Source organism: Rattus rattus, chromosome 16 (genome assembly GCF_011064425.1).
Source record: "Rattus rattus isolate New Zealand chromosome 16, Rrattus_CSIRO_v1, whole genome shotgun sequence".
Classification (NCBI taxonomy): Eukaryota; Metazoa; Chordata; class Mammalia; order Rodentia; family Muridae; genus Rattus; species Rattus rattus.
The window spans coordinates 29068542-29096080 of NC_046169.1; the positions used below are offsets into that span (position 1 = coordinate 29068542).

The 27539-nt window shown below is 48.4% G+C and overlaps 2 protein-coding genes across 3 annotated transcripts in view; one reads left to right on the forward strand and one right to left on the reverse strand.

Annotated features, from left to right (window-relative positions):
• Positions 1 to 18: 18 nt before the first annotated feature.
• Ccdc92 (coiled-coil domain containing 92) lies at positions 19 to 26445 on the forward strand. 2 transcript variants are annotated; one of them, XM_032886734.1, is made up of 4 exons: positions 614 to 720; positions 21389 to 21535; positions 21968 to 22009; positions 24560 to 26445. In XM_032886734.1, exons 2-4 carry the CDS (start codon positions 21406 to 21408, stop codon positions 25327 to 25329), a joined length of 942 nt encoding a protein of 313 aa, XP_032742625.1. In that variant the 5' UTR covers positions 614 to 720; positions 21389 to 21405; the 3' UTR covers positions 25330 to 26445. The 2 variants fall into 2 exon arrangements, 1 of the variants encoding a protein (XP_032742625.1); XR_004386009.1 differs by lacking the exons at positions 614 to 720; positions 24560 to 26445 and adding an exon at positions 19 to 457 and having other exon boundaries at positions 21968 to 22638.
• Positions 26446 to 26707: 262 nt separating this feature from the next.
• Positions 26708 to 27539, reverse strand: part of Dnah10 (dynein axonemal heavy chain 10) — a 121923-nt gene continuing 121091 nt past the window's right edge. The window contains 2 exon segments of the mRNA XM_032886496.1: positions 26708 to 26926; positions 27278 to 27423. Coding sequence (XP_032742387.1) covers positions 26780 to 26926; positions 27278 to 27423 — 293 coding nt within the window. The 3' untranslated portion in view covers positions 26708 to 26779.

Sequence of the window (27539 nt, forward strand, 5' to 3'; positions counted from 1 at the left end):
CCTGGTTACCCAGGGCAACCGCAGTGCGGCCGCACCTGAGCAGTGCGCTTGCGTGTTACTAACATCCCTCTTTTTTCCCCCTCATCCTCGCCCTCGCCTTTGCCCTGCCGCAGCCGCAGGGAGTAGGGCGTCGTCCCCTTTCCCCTCCGCAGAGAGAGCATCGATCCGCCCGGGCCCTGCCCCCTCTCACTAGCAGACCGCCGTCGCGTCGGCGCCGCACCGTCTCCTCAGACATCCTCGGGTGCGAGGACTAGCCGGGCAGCCAACGTCTCCCGGCGTGCACCGCGCCGAGCGCTCTGAGGGAGCGGGCGGGATGCACCGGCCAGGCGGCGTCTCTTGAGGACCGTGCCCCGCGGCAGGGCCGCCGCGCACCCGGCTCCGACAGTCCCTGCCCATGGGCCGCGGGCCACCGCGAGGAGCAGGCCGAGCGCCGCAGCCGCCTGACGGACCGTGGCAGGTGAGGCGCGCACCTGCGCCGATAAAGAATCCTTGAGGTTCGCTCGCGGGGCTCGGAGCCAGGCTGCGCACCGGCGCGGCGGGGGAGGCGCGGCGCAACGGCTGCAACCGCCGGCCCGGGCCGGGTACGAGCCGCATTGCAGGTGCGGGGCAGCGCCCCGGGGTCCGGCCCCACGCCGGCGGGATGCTGCGGGCCTCAGCTCCCCGCCCGCGTCACACCTGCCGCCTCCCGGACCCGCAGCCCTGGCGACCGGGTGGCTCCGCGTAAGTACTCTGCCCTGAGCTCCCGGGACCCGCGGACGCGCACGCTGGCCACGCTCGCAGGTAGCGCTCCGGGATGCGGTTCCCTCGGGCTCGACCCGGCCCTGCGGGCTAATGTCAAGCCTCAAGTATCTTTAGCTGCACGGTCTAGTCACTGATGACAATGAGGTGCCGGAGGAGAAAAATATGACCGTGCCCCGTGACAGGTGGCACCGATCGGTTTCATAACTAAGTACAGGGTTGCAGACACCTTTAGGAGTGTTAGCATCCGGGCGTGATGGCGCACGCCTTTAGATTTCAGCTCTCGGGAGACAGAAGCAGGTGGATCTCCGAGTTGGAGGATAGCCTGTACTAGATAGCGAATTCCAGACAAGCTCAAGGCTACATGGTGAGACACCCTGTGTGGAAGGAAGGAAGGAAGGAAGGAAGGAAGGAAGGAAGGAAGGAAGGAAGGTAGGTTGGTTAGTTAAAACGAGGATCGCAGACTACAAACTAAGTTTGAAATTCATTTAAATAGCATTGGTATTATTTTATTTGCACAGCCAAGAATTCCCTGGCATTCTATCGCCATTGAATTGTAAGGTTTTTCAGATGCTAGCATTCCAGTTGACTTTTACCTCCAATTTTTCGTGTTTTCTCTTTGGCTAACTGTTCACCAAAATGGCTGAATATTCTAGTATGTTTGGAAGAAAGGCGTTAAGACTTGTGCTTCTTTATTTTGTATGTGTATACATGAGTACCACTACTGAAAAGCCTTAAAATAGTTTGGATTGCTCCTCTGAAGCATAATGAGTCAGTTTTGTTTCGATTTTTCTGTTTGGATCTGAAGTATGGAAGGATGAACATAGGGCTCTACTGAGCTCTAGCCCCCAGCCTGATTTAACTATATTTTAAAGTATAGAACAATGACTTTCACGGACCAGAATTTTCCTGTTAACACTCTTAAACATCTCAAATTGGTGTTTTGGAAATTAGACATTTCTTTCAACGCCGAATCTTTTCAAAGAAATGCATGAATCCTTTGTTTAGAGCAGCTCACTCATTCTGAGTTCTTAACTCTCATCTGGCCTATGTTGGGAAATCGATTTTAACCTCATTATCTAATTGTCAGGATGTGTTTGCAGCAGGACTGACGTAATTATGATGTCGATGCTTTTAAGAAATACTTGTAAAGCATCCTCTCATATTTCTGGCAAGAAGATATGCAGAGCTTTTTTTTCCTATCTAAAACAAGGTCAGCCATAAATAGATCCTAATGCATACTGGGTGACACATTTATTAACTAAGATTAACTATCTCCTGAACTTCATATATTCTGAGGGCAGGGGCAAGACACCCTGCAGTGCCGAACATACGGAGACTGCTGCAAATGCAAGTCCCAGACCAGCTAGGCAGGTCTGGTGTTTGATCCCGCAAAATCATTTCGCAGGGACAGACAGACCTGTGTCCTAATGGTCTTCAGACATTTGAAGGTCTGCCACGCAGGAGGGATTTGATTGCTTTAGAGTCTTTCCGAGCAAGGAAGAGGACACAGTACTTACAGGAAGACAGCGTCCCTGGTGGTGCTGTAGAGCAGAATTACCAGGGGAAGTTCAGCAGTGAAAGGAAGGGGCTGCTCTTCCCTCCGGCTCCCTTCCAGTGCATCACGAATGGAGGGGACTCAGGGCTGGAGGGAGTTGGGTCTGATGGTGGGTCTCCCAGGGTTTGGTGGTCACTGGATTCCAGGACTTTGTTTCCCTCCTAGCTCTGTGGGGTTTGTTGTTACGTGTTCTGCTGCCAGCTTCTATAGCTGTGGGCATGTTGACATCCCCAGACACCTACTTGAATCCTGGGAAGATAGTGACTAGCTTCTCTGCTTGGTGTCAGAGCTAACTTGAACCCCATTTTGCATGATTTTGGGGGCTTAGAGATAATAAAGCACTCCCACGGTCAGTGTTATGTTTGACATGTATTAGATACTTCTTTCTCTGGCTTTTCTTTTCTGTAATAACCACCTAGTCAAGATAATTGCTGTAGGAAGTCATTCTTGCTAAAAATGAGGTGGTAATGCCAATTGTTCCAAGAGTCAGCAAGTTGTAAAAGTGTGCTTTCCTGAGCTGAGGACATTACAGATGGGTAAGATACGACTTTTGGGCTTGCTCTGCATTTTGCTTTATTTCATTACTCAAATAGGAATCAAGTTTCATAGCAAAACAGTCAAGTCATACCTACCTAAAGTGGTTGTAGTCAGTGTTTTTTGGATGGTTTCTAAATATCCAGAAAGTAAATGAAAACTACAAAGTAGAATCACTGAAATGAGGAGAGGAGGAGGAGGCCATCTTGGTTAGGCTTTCCATTGCTGAGGTGAAACACTGTAACCAAGAGCAACTTGGGGAGGAGAGGTTTATCCCATTCATAGTTCCATACAACAGTTCTCAGCAAAACCAGCGAGGGTAGGAGTTCAAGCAGGGCAGGAACCTGGAGGCAGGAGCCTCCAGCCATGCAGAAGCCATGGAGGAGTGCTGCGCTCTGGCTTGCTTTCTCTGGTTTGCTCAGCCTGCTTACTTATAGATCCCAGGACTAACAGCCCACGGGCGGCCCTACCTACTGGGCCCTCCCACATCAGTCACTAATTAAGAAAATGCCCTACAGGCCTGCCAAAAGCCCAGATTTTATGGAGGCAGTTTCTCAGTTGAGGCTCTCTTCTCTCTGATGACTCTAGCTTGTGTCAGGTTGACATAAAACTAGACAACACAGGGGCTTTGTGATTGAAGTACATGTTTGTGCTATGCCAGTCTTGATGAGCTGATTAACAATGGGAATAACTATGTCACTGTTGTCACTATTAGAATAATGACTCCCTAATATGTACATTAGTTGGGGTTAGCACTGTGGCCTATGGCGAATGAACAGAGCAGGTTCCTGGGAGCTCAAAGGATTGACAGGTAGCAGACCAGTCATGAGGACAAAGGAGTTAAAACTTTGGATCCTTTGGATCCTCATGGTTGTGAGCTACCTTGTCGTCCCCTGCAAAAGCAGCAAATGTTAGAGCATGATAGCATAGGTCTTTAATCCCAGCACTTGGGAGGGTAGTCTGTATAGTGAGTTTAGGGCATCCAGGGCTCTGTAGAGAGACCCCATAGGGAAGAAAGTATATATTAATAAAGAAAAAATTCTACGAATAAACTTTTAAGTACTACTTCTGAGACAACAAATAATCAAGTACGGCAGACAGTAAATAGCGTAGCACACCCCCCAAGTGCATCACTCGGTTATCTTAAAAGCTGTCTTTGTTAAGCAGGCAGGATGGTGCAGACCCACAGTCCTAGTATTCAGCAGGCTGAAGCAGGAGAATCCTGAGTTCAAAGTTACCTGGTACTACACTCCAAGACCTGTCTTTAGAACTAGGAAAAATAAAAGACTTCTTTGTTAATGAGACAATGAAAGTGAGAGCAAAGAGCAAGCCTCCTGGCTGCTTCCCATTCACCACTTCTCAGTGAAAAGCACTTGCTGCCCTCCGGCAGGAAACGAAGAAGGAAGTAGACTTCCCCTTGATGCTGAGTGCTCTGCTCTATCTAAAGTCTCAGAACTGAGCAGTGAAATCCTTGGGTTAGCACCAAACAAGAGGAGAATAAATTTAGCTCTGACCTAGACCCGTTGTGGTATTCTTTCCTAGTCCATTGTAGTGGGCAGTTGTCTTCTCATTCGTGGAGTTGTTAGTTTGTGAGCCTGGAAGGCGGATTTCATATTGATATTGTTTACGGCACATCTGCTACTACACATTACAATTCCAGGATTATTGTGAGCCTGGCTGTCTGAAGGTTGCATGTTTTACTTAGAAGTGAAGAATTACACAGAAAAGTGCCATCCATCTTTGATACCATGTGGGGGATGCATAAGACACTGGCTTCACAAGAGCAAGTTTTGTCTCTGTCGTGCGTGATTACTCGGGAGCACTAATGGGTTCTAACCTAATTTTCCCAGTGATGAAGTAGGAAGCCAAGCTCATGCTGCATTCTGATATCAAAGAAGCTTTTTCTGGACTCTCTCCAACCATCACATATGTCACTCCAAGTAGAAGGCACCAGGGTTATTTCTCCACTGACACTTGCTTGTGGGCCTGCCTGTTGCCCTGTGCAAGGAGAGGTGGTCCTTTGGCCTTGGAGTAGGCCCTGTTGGCCCCTTAGCAACAAGTCTTAAGTAAGCATAGTTCCCATGAATAATGTGGTCAAGGACTGGCTAGATGGCTTAGCAGTACCTGGGCAGTACTTTGCAGAAACTGAGTTCAGGCACTTGTTGCCAAACCCGATGATCTAATTTTGATTCCTAAATCCTATACAATAGGACCAGCTCCCCCAGATTACTCTCTGACCTCCACATACCCACCATACTGTGCACACACCCCCAATAAATAAATGTAAAACAAAATTTCAAGTGTTTGAGGCCATATTTTGATAGTTTATCTTGGTATAAAGGCTATGGTATTAGTGTTCAGGAAAAAGAACGCAAAGTCTAGACTTCATTGATGGGAGCAAAGAGTTGTTTAGGGATTTTTGTTTTGTTTTGTTTTGTTTTTAAGGAGTGGGACAATAAGCTTGAAAAAGAGAGCCAGAGCAGGACCTTCTCAGGGAGGAATGGTCTTTTTGGTTGCTTTTGTGTTTCAGCCATGGTTGACACTCAGAGCAGCTCTGCATGCTGCTAACTGGTTCTAGAACATCATGGTGAGCTTTGCTCACCAGCTTTTGGGGCTCCATATATTACACTGCAGAGCTGTGAACTGAGGACTTGCACTGTTGTCTGACCGTCCCAAGCCACATGGGCTTCTCAGATGGCAGTAAAATTCATTGATGATTTCAGCATGGCTTCTGGTGACAGAACACAAGTTTATCACACACATAATACTCTGTAACTGAAGGAGTGACTGGAGTCTCATAGCTGCCCAACTGTTTAGGCTAAAGTTCCTGATTTTTAATTGTTGAAGTTCTCATGTGCAGTCCAAAAATGGGGCATCCAGAGACCTGAGTCCTATCTCTGCCAGATAGTGGGAGACAGTGAAGGCGTGGAAAAACACAAAGTTGTAATCCAGTCATATTGTGCTTCTGAATCAACACACATTGTGCTAGGTCCAGGAATAAAATATTTTACAGGTTTTTGGCAGTAACACATCAGCCTTTGTAGGTATCATCTGGACGAGTGGAATGACTAGAGCATCTATGTGACAAGCACTCTTGTTTGAGTGACCTGATCTGAATATGTCTATAACCCCCCCAGCCCCGCCCCCAAGCTGCTGTCACTTCCTAATGGCTTCTCACAACATAAGCCATATGAACAGAGTGACTCATACAACACTGTTGGTAAGCTGGGAGGCTTGGAACTCCCAACTCTCCCTGCATCCCTTCTTGTTTGCATCCAGGCAGTGGCTACAGAGAACATCCTTTTGTCACTCCCAAGGGCCTTTTAGGAAATACCAGAGGTTACCTGGCTGCATGCGTTCCTACATGGGACAGGTACAACATGAAGAGAGCTGGTCAGCTTAAGAAGAACACCTTGACTTTTCTTGCCAAGCAAGATGGTTCATAAAACAGGCCAGATGTGAGGTAGTGTGAGACCCATCAGTGACCTCAGGGCCCACCATCAAGGAGGCCCCGCTACCATCATCCTAATAGTCTATGTCAGTGTGAGAATGTTTGGTCTTCTGACCAGTGGATAGAACCACAAAGAGTGGAGGCCCTTCTGTGGTGTGGATGCAGGCACCCAGCTTTCTTTGCTGGGAGATGTTTAGCCTTTCTCCTCCTCTCTTATACAGTTTTTGTTTTTGTCTTTTTACTGTGTCGTGATCCTTATATATAGTTACTCTGTATTAAGCTGTCTGCTTAAGTGGCAGTGTATTATACAGGATTTGCATTTATAGTTTTTAAGTGTACTGAGCATATCTGGTGGCCATAATGATTTAATCATCTCAATGGGCTTAAAAAAGCAAGTGTTCAGAACTGTTCAGCTGTTACCCACAAAGACAGGTGTGTGACAGGTTTTCCTCTTTCGGTTTTAATTTCTTTGTAAGTTGTTAGTTAAATATATATTGTTTCCCAATCATTTCAGAATAGCACTAGTCCATAATTAAGAATTTTAGAAAGCAAAGTACAAAAAAATTCATGTAATTATTGATATTTTAGTATTGGCAGAGAAACATGACACCTGAAATATTTCTCAGCCAATAGAATAACTTTATAGTTGCCATATTACATGATGTCTGTGATTTCTTTAAAGGCTTATGAAGAGGCTATGTCTTTAGGCTAGGGTATGTATCATTTAGCCTTCGTGAGAAAATGCTTTCATAGGAATTAGTATGTGCCGAGTTGTTCAACTTCTACATCTACACTCTGAGCTATACAAGGCTCTTGTTAATGTTTGGTCCTTTGCATAGTCCAAATGGTAACCTAGTTCCTGGCATTAAGACTAAAGAAAGAGGATTTGCCTGGCAAGATGGCTGAGTTGGTAAAGGGGCCTGCTGCCAAGCCTGGCAGCCTGAGTTCTATCCCCAAAACCTAAATGGTGGAAGGAGAGAACCAACCCTCACAGCGTGTTCTCTGACTACCACGCTATACCATGACATTCAAGCACTCATGATAACGAGTAAATGTTAAAAAGTTAAAAGTTGCTTTATAGAAAGAATGAACTGCAAAACTTTATATTGCCACCCACAAAGGAGTGCTGAACTCTCAAGATAATGCATGAGAGAATTTAAGATCTCAGGAAAGGTTGTGTCTTCGGTGTCATCTTCTATGTTACATCAGAATGTCTTCGTTCTTCTGCTTAATACAAGGAGTTGGAGGGGCTGTTCAGTGTTTTTTTTTTTTTTTTTTTTTTTTTTTTTTTTGTGCTTGGTCTTCAATACACTGAGCTATGTCCGCAGCTCTTTTATTATTTATGATTGGAGATAGTCTTAAATTGTCCAGACCAGCCTAGAACATTTGATAGCCCAGGAAGGCCTCCAACTTCTGATTCTTCTGCCACACCCTCCAAAGATTACAAGCTTTAGTGGTCTCCTTGAACATGGAATTTCCTGTATTGAATTAATGTTAAAGCCTTTATACAGTATACCCTGGAGTTGACTGTGTCAGTTCTTATAGACTGTAGAGTGTCCACAGAATTTCTTTAGACACAAATCTTTTATATCTTTTATAACCCAGTATTTACTGGAAATGCCTTGTTTGCAGGGCTTAAGATCTCTTAAGTTATCTTAGTGTTTAGACAAGAAAACCAAAATCTTTTTGCCAAGAACTAAGAAGGAACACTTATAATCACAAGCACTCACATATAAATGTGAAGTTTGTCAATGAGCCCAGGCCATCAAGGAGGTGCCCGGGTTGGCCTAGCATGGAAAATGCAGGATGGAGCCCCTCTGTGGACTTCTTTAACAGGGATGGAAGATTCAAGACAAGTTTGTACAGGATCATTCGGAGGGCTTGTTGCAAGATGGCTGCTCTTTTTCTCCAAGGTCAGTAGCTCTCAACAGTGGGAAAAAGACCATGCCTGGCCAGACGTCCCTTCTGTGAGCTCTTTATACCCTCACTTGCTGATGAAACCCAAAGAGAGCAGCATGAGCCTCAAATCATTAGAGAAGAGAGCCTTGCTTCAGGGCAGAGCTGCTCCACCTGGGCTCCTGCGGTCCATATTGGGGGCTGGAGAGTTCTTTGCTATGGGCTTCCTAACTGTAAGGAGTACCCCTCACCAGATATAGTGACCCAGATGGTTCCACATGTGGTGCCTAAGAGCCACAGCTCCTCTGCAGCTCCTGGTCAAGCCGTTGAGTGCACGTTCTGCATGTTCTTTAATTCTGAGTGCTTCCAGCTGCTGATCGTCCACAAGGAAACAGTGGCTGTGCAGACTATAAAATAGCTCATGCCAGTGGAGACTGAGCAAGGATGAGCTTACATAAGCAGGCCAGCCCTTGGCAGGTATCATGTGCAGAGTCCTCTGCCTCCCCACAGTGTTTCACATGGCTGCCCCTGCTTCTTCCCCAGTGCCCTAGTTCTATAGATCCGTCTCAGTCACAGCACAGTTGTTCATTTAAACAGGCAAAGGATCTGAATGAGGAAAGAGTTGGCACCATGGCCTCATATTTATAAAGAGCAAGCCTGAGCCTCTCCTAGCCAGCCAGCCATAACCTGTGTGTCAGAGAGAGGTCACTTTGCACTGTCACCTTGCACTTACATTGTCATGTAAGACAGAAAAAAAAAAATGAGGATTTTAGAAATCCTAAAAATCCCAGAAAGTTTTAGGATTTCTGGGATACATTGTAAAGACTTCTGCTGAATCTGAAGCCTGAGTGTTTAAAACACCCACTGGAAAGTAACAGCGCACATTTTCACCGCATTCTGCACCAGTTCACAAGCTCTAGGTTCCTAACCCAGCACAGGGGCTGCATCTGTAAGGCAAACACCTCTTGTTCCGAGGTGCTTTTTTCATGTGAGTAGCTACATCCCTTAAATCTGAGCGGTTGGACTGCTAACACCAAGCAAAAAGTCTGTCTCTACATAAGCCACTCACTTCGACTATGCAGTAGAAGAAGGTGGAAGGGAACTTTGAAAGAAGGAACACTGACTAGTAATGTTTTGTCACTGCAGTGAGTGCTGGCTCTGTTTGTGCTGGTGGCATTTCCTTCGTGGGAGTACAACAGTATATAGTATGTCAGGAACGTCAACTTCAGAGTGGTTCAGAATGAATCCCACCCCTGCCATCTGCTAACTGCAGCTTTTGCTTGCTGAGGTATAGATTAGGTCAGATGTTCATCGAGCATGGAGCCTAGCACCTGACCCTGTAAGCCCTCATGAGTGTTTTCCCCCAGAGCTAAGGGACCTGGGGCCACTGCACCTCTCCTTTCCCGTGTTCTGCTTTACTCTGCCCAGTCTAAATCCTGAACTGGGAACTGCACCTCTATTGAGCAGCCTTCCTGCTTGATTCCTACCTTGGCACCTCAACTTTTGTGTACATTTTTAAAAATTATGCTTTGCGGATGAGTGTTTTGCCACATATATGTGAACCGTGTGTGTGCCTGATGCCCACAGAAGCCAGAAGAGGGTGTCAGACAGTGTTAGCTGCCATGCGAATGAAGGGAATTGAACCCTAGGTCCTCTGCCAAGAGCAGCCAGTGCTTGTACCTGCTGCTTCTCCAGCCTTTGTGAGCAGTTCTTGGTGTGTAACCTGTAGTTCTCATAGTGTAAATAGTCTGTCTCTCCCACCTTGTTTCCACCCCTCTCCAAAGTCAAGTAGTATGTGGTCACACTACTGTAAAGCGTCATTCATGTTTCCCTCCCCAGAATTGCCTCTTTTTCTCCAGGTCTGCTCATCCACTAGGGCTCAACTCAGCCCCAGCCTTTCCAGAAGGGAAGCCTTGTCTTTCTAGCCCTATGCACTCAGCAGCCAGTTAGGGCCTGGTGCCACCTGGTATTATACAAATGCTGTGTTAATTGAGGTCCCACCCCTACACTCCAGGGATCTCTGCCTGGAGGAGACAGTTGCACTGAAGGGTGCCTCCCTGGGCTCACTTCCCCTGGCTCCTGTGTTTAGTACTTCCATCTCAGGAGGTTATAATTACTGATTGTTTTCTGATCTTTCCTCACCAAGTGATTGTCAGCATGGAATCAGTTATATATAGGATGCTTCAGGAGTGTACTGACTTGACTGCTAAGTACATAATCAAAAGGGCTGACCAGCCATCTAGTGCAATAGGCCTTGTAAATGTTGAGATATAGTTAAGCGGGATGTGGTGGTACACACCTGTCACCTCAGCTTTAGCACTCAGAAAGCTGAGGCCGGAGGATGGTAGGTTTGAGGTCAGCTTGGGCTATGTGGCAAGTTCAAGGCTAGTCTAGGCTGCAGAACAAAACACGGTCAGAATGAGTTTTAAACAAATTCAATGATGATACTAAGCTTCTAACTATAAGGTAACTTCTGAGGCCCAAGGGATCCCCGGACTGGTATTCCTAGAACCCTGTCCATTAGATGTTCATTGGTGGAACTGTCTGTACTGTGTCTACAGAAATTCTTACCTTGTCTCAGGGTGATCCTGATGCCTGGCCAGCTTGAGAAGCTCACAGGTAATATTTCTGCAAAGCCACGAGTGAGTTCTCAGCCTTAGTGGACACTCTGATGGGTGACCCCAGAGAGTAGTTAACCGAATGCTTCCTGGGGAGAGAAAAGGAGTATGCAGAAGGGCCTAGGCAGGGCCACTGTCCTACATGCCCTTGGCCACTGCTGTTCCAGCAGCCACTTGTGTCTAGGAAGTTCTCTATGTAAGCAGAAGTGCTGGGTTGACTTTGGGGTCTGGGGCTCCTACCTCCCAGGGTCAACTCTGCCTCAGGTTTCACAAGGCCCAGTCACTCCAGCAGGCACCCTGTCATAGAGAACTACACAGACCATTTAGAGGTGCATCATCCACCTGCATTCCAGACCTGTTTTCTTGAGGAAACTTTGCACACACAGGGAACTGTAGCTGGTCTTTTGCTACTTTGTGGGTTCTTTTTCCCCACTGTTTATTCCTCTAGGTTTACCCCTTATTACTAGATAGGAGAGATAGAGATCCCTGAATCTAATTTCTTTTATTTGTGTTTTAAGCATGACTACTATCAAACCACATCCAACCTGTCTGAACAGTCAACAACCACCAACCCCACTTCAGGACCCTAGCATTCATATACCTCTCTATCCTCTGAAAAGTTCCCAGAATTCCAACATCACACAGTTGGCAGAAACTATCTGCAGCTGGCAAAATCATGCCTCTGCTAGAGCATGAGGCAGATCACAGCTGTGTCTGCTACTCTGAAGCAGCCTCACATCCCCATACCTGGGATTAAAACAAAAACACTCTTATATTTCCAAAATTCCAAAATTGTCACTGCTATTCCTCCTTGTGTTTTAAGCCATTAATTGTACTGTGTGCAGTAGTAAGTCACAGAGACATTTTCAGTCAAGTACGTGTTTTTTTGGTTCAGTGGCCAAGGTTTTCAAGAGACTTCTCCTGCTCAAGTCTAAACTTTATCCTACGTAGCATGCATTAAATCTCCAATGCCAGGGGTTGGGGATTTAGCTCAGTGGTAGAGAGCTTGCCTAGCAAGCACAAGGCCCTGGGTTCGGTCCCCAGCTCCGGAAAAAAAAAAAAAATCTCCAATGCCAAGTGAAGGTTTTTCAGTCTGCATGTTACTCCTTGGCTGAAACAGCTCTTATTGTTGCTGCAAGGACCCTGAGTCAGGCTCCCAAAGGCCCACACTAAGAATTTATCTTGAAAATATCTTTCGGATCTGTATTCCTGAAGCCAATGGCACCTTTGCCTTATTAAATACACACCTCAAGAAGCCTAGGTGCTCTTTCTGTTTAAGATCTAGGAAAATCATTGCTCTTTGAAAGTCTTTCCGGAACTAAGCATTTTATTTCTCAAAGTTAAGGCACCATTTTGAGATTCCAAGGCTTTTGGTTTGGTCACAGTCTCTTTGTAAATGACCATATTCCCCACAATTAAAGCACCAGGCATTTTGATATCAGAGACCTCTACCTATAGCTTGACCTATTGCATGGTATACACTAGAACCAATATCAGTCATAGCCCTTATCCATTTGTCTGTAGCTGCTGCTGGTGCCTTTAACAGTCTGATAACTTTTTACATTCAGCATTCAAATTTTCAAACTCCAAGGTCTTTATCTTTGTAAAGATAATCTTTGTAAATGAGGTGGACTTTTTCTCCTGGGCTCTTCAACTTTGTCCCAAGTTCTTAAAGCCATTAAGTAACAATATTCTTTAGTAGTGTCATCAAATTGAGTCTGTTCTTGTTTATCAGAGCACTGCCCTTCACCCAGCAACTGATCTTTTACTATATTCATTCCCCTTGCTCTATTTCACTGTTCAATATTCAAGGCTTCTTCCCTCTACCGTGTTAACCATTGCAACTGTGGACCAGCCTCTAATATAGCTGTCACCAATCCCTTCTAGTCTTGAGGAATAATTCTGTTTTCTGTAGCCCAGTTTTTTAGAATTTGTTTCACATAAGGTGAGTGCATCCCATATGAAATCATGGATCTTTAGAATTCCTCAGATCTATCATTTCTATAGGATGCCATCCTATCTCCTTACAACCTCTTCCACGCCATTAGCAGGCGTATGCTGTACAACTACTGGGAAAGCTGGGAGTGATCTCATGACCCAGCTGCCCCCTCCTCCCACTCTGCAGTGTGGTCGGTTCAAGATTAAACGTTCTCTAGAAACAGCTGTTTCATCAGATTGTCCTACTTTTTCAACTCTCCTCTGACCTCTTTCCCTCTTCCACAGGAAACTCCTACTTTCTTGTTCAGTCACCATGACTGAGCCTTTGTGTTCTCTCTTTCCTGTGCTCCTCACTTTCCAAGAGCGTCCAACCACAACCTGTTTAGTTGCCCCACCAATTCTGTAACCCTTTCAGAAAAGAGCAAGCAGAGTGACTCCTTTCGTTTACCGATTTCAGCCAATTTTTGTTTCTCAGGCCCCTTCATTTCCACCCACAATTTTTCCAACTGCTCAGCCATTCTTCCAACCTTTTTTGAAACAATATACTAAGCAGAAAAAGAAAAGAAACAGAAAATCACATCTGGGAGCAAGGGGGGGCAGGGATTCCCAGGAGTAGCAGCCTTAATAAATTTTTTTGCTAGCCTCTTAAAAATTATATTCATTCCTTCATTCCCTGCCATTTCCTCTATGGCATTTGAAATCAGACTTCTCATTTTTATACTTAATTTTTGAGGCATTACTTATAGTCAGCCTTTGCTACTTTGTAGGTTCTTCTTTTTCCCACCTTTTCTCTCCCCAGTTTCACCCCCTCTCACTAGATAGGAGAGAGAGGGGAGAGGAGAGACAGAGACAGAGAGAGAGAGAGAGAAAAGCAAAGATCCCTGAATCTAATTTCTTTCCTTTTGTTTCCATTCTTTGAGCACAACTACTAACAGATCCCATCCAATCCCCATGAACAACCACTAACCACCTACCCCGCCTCCCAGGGACGTAGCATTTATATAGCTACTGAAAAGATCCCAGACTTCCAAATGTTACACAGTCGCAGAGACTATATGTAGCTGGCAAAACCATGCCTCTGCTAGAAGAGGATGCAAATTATAGCTGCTGTGAAGCAGCCTCATATCCCACACCTGGGATTAAAGCAAAAACATTTACTTTTTTTTTTTTTTTTCTTTTTTTCAGAGCTGGAGACCAAACCCAGGGCCTTGTGCTTACTAGGCAAGCGCTCTACCACTGAGCTAAATCCCCAACCCCTGTTTGTTTGTTTTTTAAAGAAACCAAAATTCCAAAATTGTCACTACAGGGATCACCCCTTCCAAATGTGGGTTTCCAAAGTGGTTTTAAATAGCAGCTCTGAAAGTGGGAGCTAACCAGAGTAAGAGGAACAAGAGAGTAAGTCCATAATGCTTGCCTCCTGTGACCGCAGGCTTCCCAGACGCATGGTGTATCAAGTTTCCATGCCCTAATTGCCAGCTTCTGATCTCATCTTTACAGCCCTAACATCAGGCTGTGCACTCTTTTGGAAGGAAATGGATGTCAGTGGCTGGAGACTTATCGATGGGCTTGTGTTTTCTGATGGATAATGTCATCAAGATACAGGGAGGTAGACCGTGTGGGCAGAGGAGGCACCCAAGGGCTCTTGTCATCCTCTGCCTGTCTTGGGGCACTAAATTGTTGTCGTTGTGAAACTTACCTCCAATGAACTCTTGTCTGCTTGGGTGAAATGACTATTCTAGCCATCCAGAATCCTCTGACATGTTAGGGGAGCACACTGTCTCCTCCTTAGTGGTGTTCAGTGCTTGACTTTGTCAGGAGAGACCACTTTATCATTTCTTATGACTATAAAGTGATGTTTGGGAATACTGAAATGGAATAAAAAATTTACTTTGATTTTATATGTGTGGGTGTTTTGATTGCATGAATGTCTGTTTATCACAGTGGGCAGTGCCCATGTAGGCTTGCTGAGGGTGCCAGGTCTCCTATAACAAAAATTACAGACATTTGTGAGCCACCGCGTTGGTGCTGTGAATTGAACCCAGATACTCTGGAAGAGCAACCAATGCTCTTAACTGCTGAGCCATCTCTCCAGCCTGAAACTTTTAAAAAATGAAAAATCACCCATAATCCACTGCCTAGAAAATACTTTAATACTCTTGTGTCCATCCTTGGATATGTTGTCATGAAGCACAGTTGCCTTTTGACTGACACATTCAGAATGTAAAGTTGCTGATAGAGCTTTGAACATGAGCGTTTCAGCTCAACTTATCACAGTCGGATCATGTTAACTTTTCATCTTCCACAGTGCAGCTGTGCCATGGTCCCTGAGCCCTCCTTACCAGGCACTCAGAGTCCTTTGTATGGTGGGTGTTGTGTAAAAGTTTGGTTGGTTGGGTTCTTCTGTTGGCTTTAGAAACATCTAAGAAAACGTCTGCTGTGTAGGTGGAGAGCGAGCACCTGTAAGACATCCCTACATAGTTTTCAGTTTGGTTGACTCCAGTGTCAGCTTGTTTATTGCTCTGGCACAGTAACCTACCTAGTCATTCTGCTTGGTCTTGTAGATGAAAGTTTCCTTTTGTCCTGTCACCAGGCCACATAGGCAGCATGATAGCTTTTTGGGTTACACAGCTCAAACTCATGACTCCTGTTTAAAAACCAAAACAAAAACCAACAACAACAGCTGTTGGAGGACCTTCTGACTTCTGAGGGCGCCAGGCACACATGCAGTGCACATATATACATAAGAAAACATTCATAGGTGTGAAAAAATTAAGGAACAAAACTGAAAAATTTATTCCAGTTCTTTTGATGAGGTTACTTACTTTCATGTGTATGAATGTTTTGCCTGCATGTTTGTCTGTGAACTATGTAGTTGCCTTGTGCCAGAGAAAGTCAGAAAAGGGCACTGAATCCCATGGAGGTAGAATTACATGCAACTGTGAGACACCATGTGGATGTCAGGGACTGAACCCTGGTCCTCTTGACGAGCGAGTGCTATTTATCCCTGAGCCATTTCTCCAGGCCAAATTACCCTAATTCTTTAGGATTACCTTCTATCTATTGTGTAACTTTGTTCCTCTTTAACAAGATATCTCTGGAGTCTTGTCAAATGCTTGCTTTCCTGCAGCTGCTCTTTTTCTTGCAGCCCTAGCTCTTTGGGGTTTTCGGATGACTTGCACATTGAATTTCCTAAGGGCCTGTGCGGGCAGGAACAGGAGGTTCCCATAACTTACAGCGGTTCATTCATCTCAGTTACTGTGAATTCAGAACTGGTCTGTGTTATCATCATACATGATAAAGTTGCAGTTTAAAAATTTGGGGGGGACACATGTGTCATTGTGCCATATGTGCATACATACTACAGCGTGCATGTGAAGGTCAGAGGACAACTTGCAGGAGTCAGTTCTTTCTTTCCACCATTCCAGTTCTAGGGATCGAACTCAGGTTGTCAGACTTAGCAGTAGGCACTTTGTAACTGCTGAGCCATCTCAACAGCCTCCCTTCAGGATATAATAAAGCAGACCTGGGGAGCACTGGCTACTTAGCCTCAGGCTATTTTTAGCCATTGGTAGAGTACTATAGATTGGTTCAGAGGAAGAAGTAAAAGTTGTACTGTCCCTGGGCTTCCGGGTCTGCCTGCCCAGTTGCCCATCTTTATTGACTTCCTGGATAGCCCCTCTCCAATGACAAGGAGTGTGAAGGCTGCTAAGAAGTCTCTGTACTTTTATGTTGTCTTCTTTGGAAGCAACTAGAATTTGCTCGCTCATTCTCTCAGTGTTCAGGAAATATTCTATACAAGCAAGTAAACAGCTCAGAAGTATATTTGTAGAGCTGTGACCCAGTATTTACATAGCAGTAGGTCACTGACTTTCATCAAACATTTATTGTATGCCAGGCACCAGAGCCAGTGCACTTAGTACTGAGGGGACTGTGGCAAAGATCAGGGTCTAGCTAAATGGCCTCACTTCCATCCCACACTCAGTAGCACCCCTCTGAGATCTGTTCACCCTGTCCTTTTTGGTCTCACTGTGTTCTGCAGATCTTTTCTGGACCTGAATTTCTTCATGTGGAGACAGAGTTTGCTGGACAACTAGTTGGAGACTTTCTCCACTGGTATCATCTGAGCCCACACATCCACCTAGAAATGTCTGTTGTACCTTCCTTCCTGGCCATTCCTTTTCCTCTTGGACACCAGAACAGTACCGAGAGTTCCTACAAAAAGTTCCAGTGGTTCTTAAGCCCTAACACTGAGATGCTGTGTAGGGTCTGTAAAGACAGGTCCTATCAAAAAGTAGGGGAGACAGTATACCCATCCTCCATGGAGAGAGAACCCACTGTGAATGAGCTATGACTAATTGATGAGTGGAGTCAAGAATAGCTCAGCTCTAACCACTTCTCAGTCACCACTAGGCACTGTTCTCACATTCTGAAATCGTTACCCATGGCTGTATGAACCAGGCTGAAAAACACTCCCACTCCAAGATACTCATTTCTCTTTGTCTGCTAAAAATGTAGCTGCTTTAAAATATCTCCCAGGCTGTTCTGACTTTATGGGATGAGGTCATGTTCAGATCAATGCTGCTACAGTGCTTTTTGATTAATGTGAGGTAACTTAGGAGCAGCCTTTCTCTTCAGTCCCATGGCAGAGCAGGATAAAATTATCTGAAATACATATGTAAAAAATGCATGAGTTCTTCAGGGAAGGAAGAAAGAGGGCAGAAAGTGAGAGTTGCCCAGAGTAGTCCAGACAGAGGGGAAACAGGGTGTGCAAAGGCCCCTGTGTTAGAGGGTGTGGCAGATAGAAGAAGGCAACAGATATTGTGGTGATGAACAGAGCACACTGGGGACCTGAAGGGACAAGGCTGGGAGGAGCACTATTTGTGACCCAGGACACCTTGTGCTGAGTCAGTCCCTAGTGGCTGTCAGCCTGGCTGTGAGACAAAGAGGGTTAGTATGAGTCTGGCCCTTAGCCCATCCTGCTGGTATCCGAGGACGCACATGCAGAGGGTGAGATTCCTGATAGCTTTTCTGAAACAACCTTGCTTTGCAAAGGTGCTGATGGGGCTTAGACAGCTGTGCCTTTCCCACCTTTTATCTTAAAAGCAGGGCTGGTTCATGATTGTCCGGGGAGTGTACTGAAAACCCAGTGGGTGGGCTGCATGTCTGCTCCTGGCCAGGCATTGTATCTGACCTCCACCTTACAGAACTGCCATCCACTCTCCTCTGGAGCTCAGCTGCATCAGGTTTGGTGTGCACTTGATTTCATTTTGTTTCAGAGGTTGGATGCATATACAGCATTTGCCTTCCAGTATAAATCTACATCTGCCCAGCCTCGAAGGTTAGCGTTGCAAATCCCGAGGCTGAGGGGAGGCGCCGAGTTCAGATGTATGCTTGGCTTATCTGTTTTGATGAGCCACATCCCTTTGTCCTGCAGAGGACTGCCAGAGCAGACGACAGAGTGTTGGTACAGAGTGTTGGTGTTGAAGGTAGGCGGCAACCAGCACCTGGGAGTGAGGACAAGACAGGCTGTTTGTCTTCATGTTGGCAAGGGTCCTTAGCTTCCAAGGCCTCCATTAGTGTCATTATCCCCAGGATGGAGGTGAAGTTCCCTGTGAGCCACCTCAGCTGGGTCTCTCTGACCCTCTGTAGAAGCACAGTGACTTCCCTGATGGATTTGCTGAATGCAGAGGGGCAGGGCGAACTGCTGGTGTTCTGAGGTGACTAACTGCAGCAAGTGCTGAGTACCTCGCCCTCTAGTCAGTCAAGGTAACCTTATTAAGGGACACCCAATCCCACTGCCACAGCTGCCTGGGGAGAAAGACCACAGGTCTGTGTGCATTCACTGGGATTGAGCCAGGCCCCTGGTATTGACAGTGGCTTGGAAACCAACCTGCAACTGATGCCCAGCCCCTGCTGCCTGTCCTTGAGCAGAGAGCTGTGAAATGACTGATGACTCTCAGCAAGGCACAGAAACATTTGGATCACCCTGGGGCAAAAGCCATAGTTGAGAGCTATGACCAGGGTGATACCTTTACCACACAAAAGGGCAGTACTGACAAGATGCTCAGAGGAGGGACCCTGTGACCCACTAGCCATCTCCAGAAAACCCAAGATGACTCAGTCTATTCCACCAACCAGTTCCAGACCCTTCCCGTGTGTCCAACTCCTCAAGTTGCTTGGGGACCAGCTCTATGTCCGTGTCCTGCACATCACCTCTAAAGCTGGCTGTTATCAGCTCAGGAGAGACGCATCATCATTTGTCTTAAGCTATGCAGCTTTCCCAGGGATCCAGTAGTCACTTCATCTAGACACGTTCAGCCCCATGTGCGCATGCCTTGCCCCATAGACCTACCTGTACAGGTAGATCTCCTTTTCGGTGTCTCTTAGAGCATCCCAGAGGAGGGACATAAGAGGTCTTAGACAGTCATGACTACCCTGTTGTCAGAGTACATTCATCTGCTCAGGACCCTGCAAGCTGCCCCTGGTGGTGCATTGCACTGCTCGCACACCTGGGTTTGCTTTTTAGGGTAAGAACTGCAGCAGCCAGACCACAGTGAATTCCTGACTCCAGAGTTAGGTTTAAACTGAGTCCAAGGCAGTCCAAATAGGAACAGTTCCTTAAACCATACTTAAATATATATCAAATAAAACTTATCCACCATCTGGGGATTGGAACAGGATGACCACGGAGGGGCCCAGTATAGATTATAAAAGCAAGTATCTGGCTCCCAGTGTAGATATTTATTTTCTCAGAGCTGCACAGGATGTCTTAATGTTTAGACTATTATAGTACATAGTTCTTTGGACATGCATGACGTGAATTATAGACCTGAGGAGGAAGCCAGCATGGGTCTTGGTGCCTGTAGGTCATCGTTGGTGTTTGCCATGGTCTCTTAGGTGCAGCCACTAGGCTGGGCTTAGGTTGAGGCAGGGACAGGTTGTGCAAGGATGAAGGCAAGGGACACGTGCCCATGAACCCGTTTCTGGCAGTTCTCCAGCACAGGGCTAGGGATGTGAGGCACATAGCCGTATTTGAGGCTAGAGCCTGCAAAGCAGCAGAGCTTAGGCTGAGACGTCAGGGGTCCTGGGAAGGCATAGAGTGGGGTGCAGAAGGCTGTTCTGCCATTAGAAGACACAAGTAGGCTCTGAGGAAAGCTGCACGCTGGGTAGGGCACTGGGGCTCCAGAGAGACCAGGGAATGTGGTAGGAACAGACTAGGCTGGGCAGAACAATGGGACCTTCACACACACACACACACACACACACACACACACACACACACACACACACACACACCCCTACCTCCCCAGTTAGTGTGTGGAGCATGAGAAAGAGGAGGAAGGGAACAGAGGCAGTCTACCCATGTGAAAGGAAGATGGCGAAGGCCAGACAGGGCATTAGGGATGACCTTGAGACTTTGAAGGTAGATAGAGCACCAGGATGTAAGTGCTGGATAAGGTATCTTGTCAGGACTCTTGCCTCCCAAGCCAGCATTCCCAAGCACCATGGGTCAAGGTGGACCCCAGACATCACATCAGGTTGAGCAAGTATAGCTTCTGACTGAGAGAAATGGTAGTCATGACTGGGAGGCTTAGACATGACAGGTTGCTGTGGGAAAGAGTGCAGGCCCAGGGGCTACTCTTCACGTGTCCCCCTCACTTTGCATTGGTTGACTGGCTCCTGTGTTACTGTCAGGGCCCCCCTCCAAGGCTGTGCACTGGGCACATAGCCCTGGGGTCTTAAGTTGCGGAAGGCACCTTGCCCTGCAGTTGGTTGCTGAGGCTGCCTTAGCCTGTGGCTTCTGCAAATACAGCTCACTAGTTCATGCGTTCCAGACCAAACTTCGTTCCTTGCCAGTCTCTCTCTCTCGACCTTTCTCCCTAACTCAGATGACCTTAGTTCTGCTAGGATGTCTACTTAGCCCCGTCAGGTCTTTCTGTTTCCCTCTGTGTATTGTCAGCTCTCCTGCAGGCAGAGCTGGGTGGAGCCCCAGCTGCCTCAGCTGACCGTGAGTGAAGGCACCGTCTGAAGTCCCAGTGGGAACGGTTCTTAGTGGTGAAGGCAACTCCTGAAGTGACAGGAGAGGCTGTGCTGCTGCCACCACAGCCACACACAGAGCAGATGGCATAGGCATGCTGGCGGCCCTTGAGCAATGGGGCTTCTGCTGGAGGGCTGTCCAGCATGGCCACTGGGAAAGGCACCGAGAGCTGTGCACACTGTCTGCATGCTGCCCCGTGTTTCTCAGTGCTGTGCCAATGATTCTTGAAAGATGGCCTGACTTCACATTACTCCAGTCATGTAAGTCAGGACACAAGGGAAGGTAGCACCTAGAATTGAAGGTCCTGAATTTGAAGAAACCCTGCCCTGTACCTACTCTTCCATTCACCTCCTGGACCTGCTTCCTTTCCAGGAATGAAGAGCAGCCTGGCGTCCTGTATTGGGTGCCAGTCCTGCCCTCAGCTGGTTCTCACATAGACCTGCATGTGACGGGTGCTATGTGACAGAGGAGTTAAGGGTCACAGCAGTCACGAGGGGTTCTCGGAGCCCCAGGACCTCACCTTCTCCCCACACATTTCCATGATGTGAACCCAGAACCCCACCTTCTTCCAACCCTCATGCTTGAAACAGTGACCAGAGTTTTTATGTTTCCTGCAGGTCACCTGGATGTCAGCATGGCAGCCACAAACCTGGAGAACCAGCTGCACAGTGCGCAGAAGAACCTGCTCTTCCTCCAGCGGGAACATGCCAGCACACTCAAGGGGCTGCACGCTGAGATCCGGCGGCTGCAGCAGCACTGCACAGGTGGGTGCAGGCTGATGGCTGCTAAACCAGGGCCACGGTCAGGATGTGGAGTCGGTCAGCTGTGCCAGGCTGACTCCTCATGCTGATATGGCCACGTGGTTAATCCTTTGTGGCCCACACACTTGTAAGTGACAGCGCTCCACACAGTACCGTGGAAGCCCTGAGCACTCGGCTGCCAGCCTTGCTCTAGAGCAGTGGGTGCCTGTGGTACTCGGCTCCAGTGCGGCCTGCAGTTCATGAGACAGCTGCTCACTAACGTTGTACTGCGGGCTGTGTTCAAGGAAGATAGCTTCCCGCCTTGATAGGAACCTGGTGTTTCTTACATTGGTCCCTGGATCTCCCACCCCTGCTTCTACAGGGTAAAACTCATCCCTGGGAGGGACTTGGTGCTTGTTTTCAGAACTGATGGGATGTGTCATGTTTCCTTTGTAGATCTAACATATGAGCTGACACTCAAAAGTTTCGAACTGACAGGTAAGGACTCCTCCCCAGATGTGGTTGCATCTTGTTTTCTTTGTAAGCTGTTCCCACTGGTCACATGCTTAGGGTCCCTTCTGCAATGACAGTGGTTGCCCTGAGCAAAGACAAGCGAGTTTAGAGCCCAAAGTCACCCAGAGGCCGGAGTGATGAGTGGCCTTTTCACTTCCCATTATGTGTGCCTAGAATGTCTATTATGTTTTCCCAGAATTTTCTAATCCAAAAATAAACGTCAATGTGACTCCAGCCAGAAAGGAAAAAAGTGAGAACTAGGCAGAAGGCCCTACATCCCCATCTTCCAGAGTTAGCATCCCTGGCCCAAAGCCATGTGCTTCATAATAGGGAGTGCAGTGGCCCTCGTTCACGACCCAGAACACATCTGGACTGCAGTCTAGATCTACTTCTCTAGTGACACCCATCAGAGCTAAAACAGTGGCAGCCAGAGAAATGACAGAGACAGGGTCTTCCAGGAGCTCTGAGCCTATGAGAGTGGCCTATTCCTTAGAATATAGAACATGTCTAGGTAACTAAGCTTTACCAGGGCATTGTGCTCTGTGAGAGTCCAGTCGAAGCCTCAGGTTACTCCCCTAAGCCTGAGTATCACTGAGCATCTGTTACTCTGCCCATCTCCTCGGGACACCTGCCGTGGTTTTGTCTGGGTGGGTGCCGAGGGCCGTTGGAGCAGGAGCCTGCACACAAACATGTACAGAGCAGACACCTTCTGCTAGGAACTCAAGTCTGTCTGTGTCACCCCCACCTCCCACCCCTTGGTGCTTGCAAACGCACGCACGCACAGCACGACAGAGGTCTTGGTACTGTAGTAACCCCTTTTGTCATGACTGGTCTGCACCAGTTCTCAAGCTTCTCTGTCCCAAGCCCTCTCACCACCCTTTTAGGACACACTCAGTGCATATGGCTTTGGTGAAGGGTGTATATAAGGTACTATGTCAGCAGAGGAGCTGTTCAAAAAGCCTCCAATGGTTTATGGGCCATGTGCACTTCCCTGAGTGAAGCTATCCCTCAGCCCAGTGCATGTCAAACACAAGCTCGTAAGGCAGGTTAGAGAGAATCCCGATTCTCTCCCCGAAGGCTGTGAAGCCCAAGGTCTACACACCAAATACCCAGTGACACACAGTCTAGTCCTGTTCCCTAATGGAGAGCAGTTGACCATGGGGAGCAGAGGAGCATGGACTAGACAAGGAAAGTCAGAAGTTTGTAGAGAAGATGTGTATAGAGGACCAGGGGTACCAGAGCCTCCCAGTGTACCTGCCAGGTCTGGGCTTAGACTGTGCCTGAGAACAGACAGCAGGTCAGCTGGGTCATTTCCAGGGAAGGACAGTGTTCGCCCAAGCCTCTTAGGGATGGGAGGCCAAAAGAGCACCTTACTAAGGAGCCCTGGATTTGATGGTCTCCGATAATGGCTCCGTACTACAATGGCTCTGTACCTGTGACTGTCAAGGACTGTGTCCTTCACCAGCACCCAGGAGTCTGCTTCACTGTCCCAGGCCCACCGTCCCTCCCTGGGGACACAGTGTTGTGTCTGGCTGGGATGAGTATAGGCCAGGGATTACAGAGATTACAGAGCTGCCACACTTGTAGGTCGTGCTTACTCCTCTGCAGGGTCCGCAGTGCACTTCAGAGTCTTGTGCCGTAGGGGCTTGGCTTTGTTTTTGCTAAAAGCACAAGACTCATACAAAACAATACATCATTTCTAGTGCTACCATTTGCTGATTCAGGCTCTTTACACACACACACACACACACACACACACACACACACACACGTCTCTGTCCATCTGCAGTGAGCCTGCACTGTACGTTTGCCCTTGGGTGTCTCATAGCTCAGAGTCTACTTGAGGCTGCTGGCTTAGGTGGGTGTCGGAGCCAACAGCCTCTAGAGGTGCAGTTTGCTCCCAGCGCCCACAGGCCCTGCAGGGCTGTCTGCAGATTTTGGATGCACAGATCTGGAGTTGAATCAACCCAGAAGAAACCAGGAGGTTCAGGGTTCTTGTGGGTGCAGAGGCATGGACCAGATGGACTGTCAGGCCGGCCATGAGGAGCCATTGTTGGCCAAGGGGAGAAGAGGGAAGCAGACCTGGGAGGTGGTAGTACCCAGTGGGATATGGGGCTAGACAGGTTAGAGAGGAAAGCAGGCTGCCAGCAAGGGAGCATAGAGGAGGGAAAGTTCTAGTTTGAGGCAACTAGGACAATAAAGGTGGCAGAAGAGCAGGGTGTAGGCCTGAGGGACATGTCTGATGCCCTTCACTTGTAGAGCTGGCACTCCAGAGACGCTGACCCCAGCTGACGCTCAAGCTGTTTTAACTTCAGCACCTTCAGCTTCTGGAGACGTTCTTTTACGCAGTAAGCCAGGGAACCAAGAGCTGGGAGGGGCCTCAGAGACCCCCTGATCCGCCTTTAGTGGGAGCAGGGCCAGCAAGCCATTCTGCACCCCGCCTACCATAGGGCTTCTCGTCAGGGCCCTCCACACAGGCCACAGCACCGCCTTCCTCTCGCAGACTCTGACCTGCCACCTGACCTGTCCCTGCAGGGGACGGCTCTTCCAGAGCGACGGAGCTGAAGAGGCGCTGCGAAGAGCTGGAGGCCCAGCTGAAGGCCAAAGAGGAGGAAAACCGCAAGCTGCTTCAGGAACTGGAGCAGAAGAATGCTGCCATTGCTGTGCTGGAGAACACAGTCCGCGAGAGAGAGAAGAAGTACCTGGAGGAGCTGAAGATGAAGAGCCACAAGCTGAGCATGCTGTCGGGCGAGCTGGAGCAGCGCGCCAGCACCGTGGCCTACCTCACCTCACAGCTGCATGCGGCCAAGAAGAAGTTGCTGAGCTCCAGTGGCACCTCGGATGCCAGCCCCCGGCAGCCCTGCACTGGCCAGCCACAAGCCCACACCCCCAAGGACAAGCTGCCTGAGACACCCCGCCGCCGCATGAAGAAGAGCCTGTCAGCCCCACTGCACCCTGAGTTTGAGGAGGTCTACAGGTTTGGAGCCGAGAGCCGCAAACTCCTCCTTCGAGAGCCTGTGGATGCCATGCCTGACCCCACCCCATTCCTGCTGGCCCGGGAGTCTGCTGAGGTCCAGCTCAAGGAGCGGCCTCTTGTCATCCCTCCCATCGCCTCAGATCGTGGCACCAGTGGGCAGCATAGCCCAGCCCGAGACAAGCCACACAAGACCCACATTGGGGTGGCTCACCGCATTCACCATGCCGCTCCACCACAGGCCCAGCCCGAGGGAGAGACGAGGGCCGTGGACCAGGTGAATGCAGGGAAGGTGGTGCGAAAGCACTCAGGGACAGACCGGACTGTGTGAAGCCTGCGGCCTGTCACCGCAGCCATCCACGCACTGTGAGCGCCACAGGGAACCTCGCCCACATCTTCCTCGCCTACCCATGCCAAATGTTTCCTCCTGTTGAAGCCTGGCTCCTGGCTCCATAGTGACAGTGCTACAATGGTGTCCCCGCTGAAGATATTTACTGGCACTGTGGCCAATGCCTGCATGCCAATAGCTTGCTTCCAGCCCCACGCCATGAGATCTCGGCACACTCTTATATGGCCATGGCTGAATCACTATGCCACACAGAATCAGAATCGCCTGAAGTCGAAGCAAAAATAAGGAGCTCTCTCTCTCCCTCTCCCTCCCCAGATCCAGGGCACCTATGAGAGCAGAGCAGCAGCTTCTGCTCCCCCCTGGAGACTCCTGCCTTGCACAGTCCCTTTACAAGCAGCTATGTCTCATGATCTTAGCAAGATGACCTCAACCCTGATGTCGCCCCAACCTGAATGTGTGTTCATAATTTTTTTTGTTAGTTTCATCCAGATGTTCAGGATCCAACAAATGTTATTTTCTAAACCCGCCCCCTTTTCCTCTGCGTCTTTTTGAAGCACCAAGGGACTGGAGGAGGTGGCTGGGGAGGACCAAGCAGGCGGGGTGGGAGTACTTGCTGCCCAGAGCTGTTGCCGAGATTGATGTCTGCGCTTCTGGCAGAAGCTGCATTCCGTCCTGCCCAGGCTTCCCACTGCCTGCCTGTCTCCAGCTGGCCAGCCCAGTCTCCCAGTGTAAGAGGCACAGCCAGTGGCCGTTTGTCCTGAAGCCACACACAGCCCTGGCTGAGAAGAGGTCTGGAGCTCGGGCAGGAACTGAATGCTTGAGCCTTCAGTGCTCTTGCCAAGAAAGGGGGTGTGTGCTGGAGCAGACGAGTGGAACCCCACCAGTGGAACCCCACCAGTGGCGTAGCAGGAAGGGAGAGAGAACGCACTTGCCTTAAAACCTGTTCTGGCGTGGGCTCCGAGAAGCTGCAGCCAATTCCAGCACCCGCGTGGCAGCTCACAATTAACTGTAACTCCAAGGCCCACCTTACATGTGGTACACGGATATTCAGGCAGGCTCTCACACATACACAGAAATAAAATCTTAAAAAAATAAAAACTAGATGTGGTGGTTCAAGGTTTGTGACCCCAGTACTGGGGAGGTAGAGATGGGGACTCTGGCAAGTCAGCCGGCTCCAGGATAATGAAACCAAGCAGAACAAAAACACACACAAACCCACTGCAAAACTAGGTCCATTTAATGGAAACATCCATTTAGTTGGCTGATTTCAAATGCAAGGAAAATCGGCATCAAACATCTTTTACCACCACCCCACCTGGCCCCTAGGGAAGGAAGACCCTTGAAAAAGTCTCCTGTTCTTAGGAAGCCGCAGTACCTCTGTGACCTGCCCCAGGCATATTCTAGCTCCATCTAAGTCTTCCACGTGCTGGGGTTAATCTGAGTTCAGGGTGAGGCACACCCCCTGTAGCACCCAGTGTGAGATGTGTTTCGCAGTAAAGAGGTCAGCTTCGAACACTAAGCCGACTCCCATGGCATTTCTCCTCATGGAGGTGGTGTAGACAGGGGTCCGGAAGGTGTTCTGCAAGGGAGAAGCTGGTGACAGACCCTCGGGATTGGAGGCTCCTGACAGAGGTCTAGCCTGAGCATTCTTTACATGCAGGAGCTGTGGCCTTGCATCTGAGTGCTGTGGGTGGCTGTGCAAGTCCACAGGTTATGGACCCTAAATGAAGCCACTGTAACTCATTAGTGTACCCCAAATCTCCTAATTTCCCTGGGTCTCTACCACAGGTTCTGAGCTTGGACCCTTGCGGATGTTGGGTACCCATATGCATATCAGAGTTTTCCCTTGTACTGGCCCAGAGCTTAACCTCCAAGATTTCCCTAGCTTTGAGAGGAGAGAAGGCACCATGGGACCAGGGAAGAAACTCACCTGTAACTTCAGGCGATGACCTTCAATGGGGATGATCTTCAGGATGGGCAAGTCCACAACCAGCACCTTGGGCTTGCTCTTGACAAGACACCCTCTCTCTATGTCCCAGTCAGCACCTTCCAGGTAGAGCCCAGAGACAAAGCACCCTGGGTGTGACAAGAGAATGCTTCTGTGTCCTGCTGAGTGGCTGCTACTCTCAGGTGTGCACAGAGAACACATGCAAAGACCACTGAGGGGGGCCTCCCACCCCTGAACTCAACCC

Bases quoted from the DNA above. Each gene is read 5' to 3' on its own strand.
- Ccdc92 (XM_032886734.1), top strand. From the start codon at position 21,406: ATGGCAGCCACAAACCTGGAGAACCAGCTGCACAGTGCGCAGAAGAAC. The intron at 21,536-21,967 runs GTGGGTGCAGGC...TTTCCTTTGTAG, and splicing joins GCTGCAGCAGCACTGCACAG to ATCTAACATATGAGCTGACA. The intron at 22,010-24,559 runs GTAAGGACTCCT...CTGTCCCTGCAG, and splicing joins CAAAAGTTTCGAACTGACAG to GGGACGGCTCTTCCAGAGCG.